This window comes from Protopterus annectens, chromosome 3.part0 (genome assembly GCF_019279795.1).
Source record: "Protopterus annectens isolate FY-2018-M chromosome 3.part0, PAN1.0, whole genome shotgun sequence".
In the NCBI taxonomy this organism is placed as follows: Eukaryota; Metazoa; Chordata; order Ceratodontiformes; family Protopteridae; genus Protopterus; species Protopterus annectens.
Window position 1 is genome coordinate 856,186,026 of NC_056731.1, and position 11,354 is coordinate 856,197,379.

The 11,354-nt window shown below is 38.6% G+C and overlaps 1 protein-coding gene across 1 annotated transcript in view; it reads right to left on the reverse strand.

The window, feature by feature from the left end:
• The window catches only part of STMND1 (stathmin domain containing 1), a 209,482-nt gene extending 203,099 nt beyond the window's left edge, over positions 1 to 6,383 (reverse strand). The window contains exon 1 of the mRNA XM_044065199.1: positions 6,269 to 6,383. Coding sequence (XP_043921134.1) covers positions 6,269 to 6,349 — 81 coding nt within the window. The 5' untranslated portion in view covers positions 6,350 to 6,383. The remainder of the gene's footprint in view (positions 1 to 6,268) is intronic.
• Between the last annotated feature and the right edge of the window lie 4,971 nt (positions 6,384 to 11,354).

Here is an 11,354-nt window from a genome sequence, read left to right on the forward strand (position 1 = left end):
TTAGAAGTGGATGACATGATGATACGGAGGAGGCTGGACATCCTATGTATCCAAGAGACGAGATGGAAGGGCAGTGCAACAAAGCCACTTGGCTTGGGATCCAGACTCTACTACTCAGGTGATGGACAGGCTAGAAATGGTGTAGGAATTGTGGTGAGACAGAGGCTTCAGAAGTCAGTGAGGGATATCATCAGAATTAATGACAGACTCATGGCAATCAGACTCCAGTGTAATGACAGGACAGTATTCATAATCTCAGCCTATGCCCCACAGCAGGGTTGTGATAGTGAGGAAAAGAGTGCATTCGGACAGCAGTTGCAGGACCTACTAGATAAAGCAGGACAACATGAATTGGTGTTGATAATGGGTGTCTTAAATGCACATATCAGGACAGACAGAACAGGATATGAGGACTGCCTGGGTCCACATGGGTGGAGCAATAGGAATAAAGAAGGAGAAGCCATTCTAGACTTCTGTTTGGCAAATGGCTTGATATTAGCCAACACATGGTTCATAAAGAGAGACAGTCACAAGATCACATACAAGAGTAGCCAACATGCAACTCAGGTAGACTTCCTCCTAGTAAGGAAAAGGCACTGGGGTAGAATCCATGATTGCAAAGTCATCCCCAGTGAAACAGTCTGTTCACAGCATAAACCAGTAGTTGCCACAATCAGCTGCAAGCAGTGGTCAGAGAAGGCTCTAAGGTCAACAGAGACCAGGCTGAAGACCTGGAAGTTGACTGGAGAGAAAGTACAGCAGTTCAAGGAATTACTCGGGGCTCTAGCACCCCAAGAACAGGAGGAAATAGTGGAGTTGAAGAAGAGTGGCAGCGCTTAAAAACAGCATGTGTTAGGACTACAGAAAAGATATGTGTCCGAGCCAGGTATGGAAATAAGGTACATAAGGAAAGCTGGTGGTGGAATGCAGAAGTGCAGGAAGTAATCGAAAGAAAAAAGGAGTGCAGGAAGAAGTGGGAGATTGAAAAGACTGACCAAGCTAGGAAGGACTACTGGTTGGCTAACAAAGAAACTAAGAAAGAAGTTGCAATAGCAAAGAATAGGGCATCAGAGGCACTCTACCATTTCACACAGTGCCTCTTAAATGGAATATTCCACATAGTCATCTATTGTCACTTTAATGACTATTACAAGCCCCTTCTCCAGCATTGGCCGAGAACAAGAACTAGTAGCAGGAGCAGCAAAATGGGACAGATGTTATTGTTTCTGCAGCTGAATTTGGTATGACATCTAGTATTGTGGTGTGTGTGTGTGTGTGTGTGTGTGTGTGTGTGTGTGTGTGTGTGTGTGTGTGTGTGTGTGTGTGTGTGTATGTACTATTCATGCATATATATAAAAGAGAGAGACAGTGTGACAAAATGTGTGAAAAAAAAACATCAACACCACTTGTGGATAAAACCATTCAGTCATCTACTGCATAAAATGATGGTATAATGCTTTGTTTATAGCTAATAATAGGCTAATGGCTTGTGTAAAACTATTATATCTCATTCCTTAATCTTCCAGCATCCAATAGGCCTAGTTCTGTTGAAAGTTGCTCTCCTTCAAAACAGTCCCAAAAGATTTAGCTTTTTCATTTAACATAAAATGCATGTTTTTAAATTTAATATATGTTGAATGATTTTGGTAAGCATTCACTATCATGATATGGGACTGTCTCCATTGTCACATCAAGGGAGCTTAGTAGGAAGCAAATGAAAGGGAGGGGCTAACTGGAATGGGTGGGGCTATATTTGAGCATGCTTACAGTTTTACATAGTGCTACTGCGGTGGTGGTGCTGCAGTAGCGTTGTCGCCTCACTGTAAGATGTTGCCCTGTTCGATTCTCAGCTAGAGCGTCTTCTGTGTGGAGACATGCGTGAATGGGCATACCTTCGCTGAAGGTTGTGCATCAGGGCCGGCAACTCGTCATGTAAAAATCTACTGCCAATCATTAGCGGACCGGAGTTCCACTGTGGTGACTCCTAACCGGGAAAAGCCAAAAGACACAACAAAAACAACAATTTTACATAGTGCTATATGAGAATTTCCTGTTTCTGCATGAAGATAATGATATATTTTTTTCAAAACAAATGCTACTTTATTTAACAGGCGCATAAAACAGGAAGGCACAGTTAACATTACTAATGTTCTATCCTTCTGACGAACTTTCTCTCACGCAGTGTTTAGCTACAAAATGAGACACCGAGGCATCTGCAGCTCATTTGTACCTCCTGGTGACCTCTCAACCTACAGACATTGAAAATAGGAACAAAGGCCCTTGGAAAATAAGAACATGCAGATAAAAATCTGTACATTTAATTAGCATAAACTGTAAATACTAAATAGCACATAACTCTTCCTGCTACCAGTAGGAATATGAGCTACTACTCAGAAACACATTTAAGAAACAGAGTGACAAAAATACAAGCACATTATCAAAGAGACAGTGTAATCTTTGTACACTAATAAACTTCATGATCAGTGCCACAGTCTGATCCTGGTCTTGTTCTAGTTGTCATGACTGCTGACTTCCATTTTTGGTTGACACATATATAATCTATCTGATTTTTGTAGAACCTGTTGTGTGATGTGTACATGTAACGTCTATGCTTATGATGTTGGAAGAATGTATTCATGATTGTCAAACGGTTGGCCATGCAGAATTCAGTGAATCTGGTGCCTGCCTCCTTTCTGTCTCCAACAGTGTACTTTCCACCCACTGATCCTTCATTTTCTTTATCTACCGTCATGTTCAGGTCACCCATGATTATTAGTAAATCTTGTTTGGATGTCTGTTCCATCTCGTTTTGCAGCTGATTGTAGAAAGCTTCGATTTCATTGTCTTCAGCATCACTTGTTGGGGTGTTGACCTGAATGATAGTCATGTTGATTGGTGCTCCTTGATAGTGAATTGAGATCAGTCTGTCAGTGAAGGCGTTATATTTCAACACTGTCTTTGCAAGTCTCTTGTTCACAATGAGTGCAACTCCATTTGTTATCTGTATTTCATGGCCAATATAGCTAACCCAGGGCTCATCAGATTGAAAATGTCCTTGCCCTTTTCACATTAGTTTGCTTATAACAAGTATATGCAAGTTGTTTTTGTCCATTTCAGATTTAACAATGTCTGGTTTTCCTTGATTCATGTTTTTCACATTCCAAGTTTTGAGTTTGATCATGTCTTTGCAGCTCCTGATCTTTTCTTTTGGTCTAGCAACCTCAGCATCAGATCCTTGTGGTTTTGATTCATCAGCGTCACAAACACCCAGCCGTACATGAATCTACCAGTTGCTATTCCTTAGTAGCATGCCGAGTGCCTTCCAACTTAGGGAACCATCTTCCAGCACTATATCAAATTCCTTTTTGTTTACTGTCCATAAAGTTTTCCGGGCAAAATGCAGAAGTAGATTGTTGGGATTTTCTTCTGCATAGTGTAGATTCAATGTTGTCGCTATTTCATGTTGAGCATAATCATTCACCTTCAACACTGCCCATCCACTGCTGCCCACACAGGTGGAAACCTCTTAGTCTGGCACCTCCACTGGAACCTGTCCACCTTGGGACACCCTTCTGGTAGTCAGACCACCGATGGTATAGACGCATGCAAGCCCTGACAGAGCGGCAAGCTAGGTTTCCTTGTCAGGGTTCTACCCTCCTACCAAATCTGTGAGGTTTGACCTAGAACAGATGATATACAGGTCCAGCCAACAATCTTATTTTTAGAAACATGGTGTGTTTTGTTTCAAAAACTGAAAGATTATGCAATACCCTGAAATAAAAATACATGGTTTATATTTTGCAATTGCCCATTCTTCTATGAGGGCCTACCAAACACATTCCTTCCTACTGGCCTAGAAGTCAGTATTATATGCCAGGATAAAAACTCAAGAACTGCCTAGAAACTCTTCCACTAAAATAAATCTAAGGGCAGAATTAACCTCTTCCTTCTCTACAACCTTTTTGAGAAGTGTAGAACATTTGAGTATGTCCTTCCTAAAATCTGAAAAACCCATATAGGAGCAGGAGACAAACCCTGTAGTACATGTGCATTACAAACCTGAAACCTCCTGCTTTTGGAGATGAAATTTTCATTATACTTTTCAATAGAAAATATGAAAAAAATCTTTCATCTGTCTTCAACTGACTACTTCCACAGAACTCATATTTACTTCCTAAAAATGTTATTTCACAAATCAACACACAAACTACTGTGCTGGAAGCTGGAATGACACATCGGTTACTGTATATAAATCATAAATGAATGGTTCAGAAATTAAAATAGCTGTAGGTTTAGCATTGTAAAGCAAAAGTGGAACACAACAGACCATATCATCTGTAGATGTACAATTAATTCTGCGTGTTACAGACTGGTATAACTATATAACTAGTCTCTTTTCTGAGTCTAAATGCACTTATATTACTCTCTTAGCTGAATTTTACATGTCTTTGTCCTGGAATCTAATTTTCTAGAAGTACCTGTAAAGGCCCTCTCATGGACTCAGTGGGAATCACCTAGTCAAAATGAAATAAATTTATTTTGGGTACCCCCTCACTAATTCCAAACCTATTACATGAAGGAGATTTTTTAAGCCCCCGTCGACACATCAATGCACACATTCAGACTTTTCCTTCAGTATGAATACACTGTAATTTTCAGCTTTTCCACACCTGCATAACATTATGTAAGCTGCCATGGCTAGAACATTTTGACATTTTTCTCATTTAATTAATTCTTCATTTAAATTACCTTCTGTTGACAGGGGAGAGGCTGGCATTTATTGATTATACATTCTGGGGACCTGTGGTATATTAAAGTCACAAATCAGTCATGCAACTTAATTTTTTGAGTCCCCATTGTTCCAGCTTGGCCATAAGTTGTTATATTACCTCAGCCTTCAGTCCTGGTACTGTCTCCTGGATAGGGTCACCAGCTCCTGGGATCATATGGCACAGAAAGAAGGGAATTTGGATCTTATGTCTTGAAAGGTGAAGAGTAGCAAGGCAGCCTGCATTGCCATATATGCTGCTCATATTAGGGCTTTTGAAGTTTGCCCTAAATAACACCTGAGCTATTAGATTATAAGTTTTGCAATGGTGTCACGAGGGGAGCCACCTCTGCCTATGATATAACATGCCCTTTCAATACCCAACCACCTGCTGTGGCAATCTCTACTCAACACAGCTCTGTAATCACCACTAAACTACTTCATCCTGGCATTTACTCTACATAACACCTCACCTCCCACCCTCACTACAACAGATAAGCAGGCATTGCTTCATCATCCCTATTTCCTCTGCAATCAGTTTTTCTAGCTCACAGGCCATTTCTGTTTTTCCACACTGGGTCTGGGTTTCACATCAAAAGTGCCCATCATTTGGAGAGAATGATCACACCACTGGGTGACTAGTCCTACCATGGTTGTTCTTCAATGCACACTCATATCTATGGCCAGTTTACGGTATCCAGTCCACCTACTGCACATCTTTGGAATGAAGCAGAAAACCAGAGCACCTGCAGAAAACTCACGCAAACAGAGGGAGAACATGCAGACTTCATACAGAAGATACCCTAGTCTAGAATCAATCTAGTGAACCTCTTCTGAGGCAAGAAAGTGATCTGCTATAGCACTGTGACACCCCACTCAGGCTGCTAGTCAAACCCAAGTAATCTGAGTCATAATTAAGCCTTAATCCGTCTGTGCCATGGAGTTAATAACTTCATATGAATTCTTAACAGAGAGCTGTGTTAATACCCCACATATAAAGCTATGCAGAGAAATAAATAAAACACTGTAATATTATGAACATGTGTGTATAAAAGCAGTAGAAACATTAGCATACAAACAGACATTTTACATCATATCCTAATTATGCTGCATGCAGTAGGGTATTGCTAGTTCTGCATGATAAAACTTGAGTATCTATATTTTAAATAGATAATTGCCTCTAGATTTATTTCAAAATGACACATGATACAGTACAATTTATAGGTATAATGTCATATCCACTTTTGAATAGAATAAAGAACTTACAGAACAGTTCAATAATAGACAAATTGCATTGATGAATGCACTGTTTTAGCTGGTTAGCGCTAGTCTGTCTGCCTCTTTGGCTAATGAGCAGGTGCTGAAAATGTTAACTCGTATAATTAAAACAGTCTCCTATTTGTTTCAGGTCAGCTAAACTTTTGGCACACATTTAACTTTCTGTGTGTTAGAATGCCTCTGAATGTTTTTACACTAACAAAGGAAGTCCACAAATGTTACCTTTGATTTCTCTGCCCATCCTTTCTTTTTAGAGTCACTTAAAGGTTGAACAGCCACAGCTTTGGAATTTCCACAGCCCATTGCAGCAAAATGAGCTTGAATTATATGAGGCAAGATCTACTTTTGTTGTCCAGTAATTTTTACCCAACAGCATTCTTATACAGTGTAGGGGAGGCACATGATTGGTGTTGCTATGAGACCAGTGTTACCATGGGCTGTTACTACAATAAATGACATCAGACAAACCTGGCATGCAGTGTTTACCACAGGATACAGTACAATGCGGACATGCTACTTTTGAAACAATTGCTAATAGCTATTATGTGTGGAATTTAAAGGATACTGTTACCCTCAGAACAGATTCACCTTGAAGCTGGTTAATATTTTCTATGAAAATTGTTTTGTATTGCATGAAAGAGAATTGTTAGTAACAGTATGTGGCTTGAAATATTACCTCTGTAGATTCGTAGGAGTCTGGCTTGCAAAAATCCATATATTAGCAATTAGAACTCTTTAAGTATCAATAATCCTAGTAGAGAAACCTGTTGCTCTATAAGAGTACTTTCTACTAAACATATTTAAATAAATAATAGCACTGTGTGACTTTAATGTTCCCACTAAACTGTACTTAGTACTGTAGAAAGCATGCCTAGATTTTAAACAAATATTTTTGATTACTGCATAGTGATTCTGTTACTGAAAAACTGCCTTGCTGCTCTGTTAACCTTATTGAAATAAGACTTTAGCAGGATGGGCATAACATATTATTACACAACAAAGAAACACACAGATCTTTACTTAAAAGTGCTACATGCATTTATTAAAGATTACAGTGTTTAAGTTGAAGACCAATAGGCAATATGTAGTAAAGTGTGGCTAAAGAGTTATTTTATGACCCCATGCAACTAAAATAATGCTTTACCTATGCCCCAGTAAGTACAAGAAAAAGTCAAGTAAAGATGTGGCAGCCACTGTCACATACTCTGCAAGGAAGGCAGTCAGGCATCACAGTACATAATGGCAGGTCAGAATGTGCTGGCACCAGATATCATGAGTTACCCGTGCCATAATCCGAAGAGATTCACTGATTTGGAATGTATAGCTTCAGTAATTAATTGGGGTTAGTCTATTTTCAGTACTGCTTGCAAAGCGCGAGTCATGGTATTACCTATTCAGAGTTGTGTAAACAAAACTAAGTTTTATCTATTAAAATAAAAGCTGTATAGTGTATAGGTAGATACAGACATACATATTCAAATCTGTATTTGAATCACATCATTTCAAAGAAGCCTTCTCTAAGTGTTTCTATCAGCCTAATAAACCTACTGGTGTTCTCCAGATTAGTTAACTGGACAGTTTGTACCTGCCTTGGGAAGATAGGTGGTTTTGCAGTGTAGCTTATAATGTACAACTTCTTCCTATATTCTGCAATATGCATGTATATATAATTTGTTTCATTTCACCTGCATACAGCCTATTTATTTATTTATTTATTTAGTCATTTGTTATTATCCAGGCCATGACTAAAATCCTTGTGTCCAGGCCACTTACCTTAAGTGGTTTGCAAATATGTATGTGACAGAATGGCTGTGCCTCATGTGTGGCCTTGTAATCAGAATGTGAGGGTTACACAGCAATTAGACCATAGTGGCTGAAAAGACCACTCTCTTTTGTATACTGTCCAGTTTCACCTTAAGCAGGTCTCTTCTTTGGAGATCATTTTTTACTTACATCCTCCTGCCATTGACAGTTTTGTTTTACTCCCTGTTAATTTATCTATCTGGTTCTTTCATAACCTTAGATATACCACATCTGGTTTCACATTGCTCAAGTGTTTTTTTTCTCTTTGACAAGTAGTTGCTAATTTTCTGTCATTCAGCCTGACTCACTTTGTTCTGTACCATCCTACCTGACTGTGCTGTGCATGCTTACTGAGCCGTTTCTATTTTTATATATTATCACACATTTTAATAAAATTGTGGATGTAGCCACTTTAGCATTGCCTTCCAAATATCCTACCAGGGCAGCCTTCTAACAGGAGCAAGAAAACCCTACACAACTGTCATTTTGCTAAGCATAAAAGGAAGTGTAGCTGAAATCATAAATAAGGAAACAGAGATACTGGGATGAAAAAACAGAGTGTGTGTCACCTCAGAAAAGCCTTCTTGATGGCACCAGACTAATGAAAAATGCACACTTGGAAGCCATTGTGTGCTGCTCTTTGCTGACAAGCAGAATATGAAGAGCAAGGTATATCTGGGAAGTAGTGACTATTGCTAAAAATAAAACACTCATGGTAGAAAAAAAGAGGATCCCCTCCAAATAAAAAAAAAAATAGTCCTTGACCTGGGACTGCATACTGGAAATAGTTAAGGAAACAGGAAAAAGAAAAGGTAGAAAAGCAAAGTATCTGCTTTGACCTTTGGCTGAGGAATCGCAGTGTGGCCAGAAGATTTGGATGCTGTTTGAAGTGAGGCCTATGCTTGTCATTGTCGTTTTTTGAATTTTTGTGGCATTCTTAAAGATGGTTTGTAAATGAGGCAAGTAACTATTAAGACATTTGCACCTGACACCATTTTCTAACACACCTACCTGCTAGTAGCAAAATGAAATGGGGTGCAGGATGAAGATGTGGGGTGCTAGAGGTTCCAAATAAAGGCAATGAGAAGATTTATTTACAATATGGCAGTACTGTGGGCAGCGAAAAGAGTTTGTAAGCAAGTAGTACACGAAAAGATCTCTGTAGACTGTGTGGAACACATGTGGAAGTTTTGTTGGTTTGAGCATTTCAGGAACAAGAGCATCTGGCACAAAAGTAAAAAGACAAGTACACTACCCATGGCTGGTTAGGATAAAGTAGAAATAGTTAAGCAGCAAGAAGTAGAAGAGGAATAAGTCAATAGAGCTAAGAGGAATTGTAAATGGTATTTATAGACAAATGCTTTCAGATGGAGTTATGGGGGGGGTGATTGTATAATGTTTATCTGGGAACAGTTGGAAGAGGAGATATAAGAAAATGAAAATGGAGGAAAGGAATAAGAACTGATTATGAAGCAGGGGCAAAGGGATGGCTGAGGATGTGGTAACCGAGTTGTATACACTGAAAATCCAAAAGAAGAACAACTTGTTATGTTGCACCAGGTAAACTTTTACTAAAATGAAGTTGCACCAAAACAATCCTGGTTAAAAAGGTTGAGTGCTTTTGCCCGTAACAATGCTAGTACAAAGGACTTTTTCAGAACACCTTCTGATTACAAGTACCTCTCTGGCTGAGGATGTGCCTGAGAACAAAATTTAAAGGATTACTGAGAAGTTACTGTGGGAGGGTTAGATTTGCATGAGTCAAGGTATGATGCTCTCCCTATTGTCAAAGCCATCATGTTTCCCCGCTCTGCCTAAGGTGGTTATGTTTAAGTGGGGCCGTGGTCTGAGAATATTTTGTAATAAATTAATTATTGATTACAGTAATTAGTTAAATAATATCTACATTGTTGTCGAATTGCTGTATTGTAGTGTTTGCTGTTATAAAAAGCTGAGTGCGACTCCTGGCCAGTAACTCAAACTCTGGTAATCTCCAAGTGTAATACCTCGCAGGTAGTTCTGCACAGGTTTCGGCGTGGCCTAACTGACTGGCAGGGAAAAAAAGAGTTTGTACTGTAAGTAAATTTTGTAAGTAAGTATATTTAGTAACTCACTGTATGTGCCCTGATAAAGTGGTAGCTGCTGACAGTGCCATTTAAATGGGAGCTTTACTACACACATAAATAATACATGATGTGTGCTCTCATTTCTACATCTGGCAATGACACATCACAATATGCACTTGTAGCACAAACAGCTGTGATAATTCATTATGAAGTCACATTTGTAATACTAAGCTCAGGGTGCTAACCTCATATAAATACAGGCATATAGCATCAATTGCTTTCCAAGTTTGGTACTAAATACATTACCAGGAAATATCCGTAAGTTTTCAACATTATCTGCATGAAAGTTTAACATATTTCTTTCACATTTAGTGAAGTGCATTCTTGTCTAAATGAAACATAATTTGTTTAATACAGATGATAATGTATGTTGCTATGCAGCACCTTTCAACTGTACAGATTTTTGCAGATTATCCAGATTCTTGCTTTATAGTTTTGGTCCATTTTTCATAAAATTGTGGTTTTCTGGCAAATTAGTGACAGATCATTAAAGACTGAAGTTAGAAAATGACAGACAGTTGAGTTTCAGACTTCATGCTAATACAAAACCTGTTATTCTATCAACTTTCTAAGTTTGTAAGAGCAATATTTAAAAACTGTTCCTATTTTTGGGGCTTTGTTCCACTTTTATTTATGTCTTTGTCCAGATTTTTTGCTCTATCAAGTTGAGAGGTATGAGACACACACACACACACACACACACACACACACACACACACACACACACACACACACACACACTTAAAATAGCAGCTGTTGGACTACATAAAATTAAATCTAATTTATGTCACATTTGCAGACATATTAACATGTCTGCCAAATGCAGCCTTTATGACATGAAACATGAATATTTATAGTAGCTTCAAAGGAAACCACATTAGGTACTCGACAAGTAATGGAGGGATCATTTACTCAGACTTCATGTGGTTGTAAAGAACATCATTGCTTGACTAAGTTCCACATATTTAGTAGAAATAGCAGCATGGAAAGTGCATCAGATCATCACTGGCCAAATATTTCCCACACCACTGAACCAGCTGAAAGCTCCCAACAATACTTGTTACAATGAAAAGAAGAGTGGCATTACCATGTGGTGTGTATGACCATCTGATACTGCCACTCTCAAGCCATATTATACACAATCCTGTCACTAGGAATTAAAGTTTATTTCCACCCCAAACTGATGATTAGAATACAGGTTTACTAATTCCACTTTATCTCTAGGCAAGTCCTATCTTACTTGTAATGGGATGAAGCTGAAGTCATTGGAAAATACTATGCAGCAAAATGGGAGGAAATGTTACTGTTCTCCCAAAGAAAAATGCAATAAAAAGTGAACCAAGCTATAATAAAGCTGTATCAAATTTATTTAAAAATAA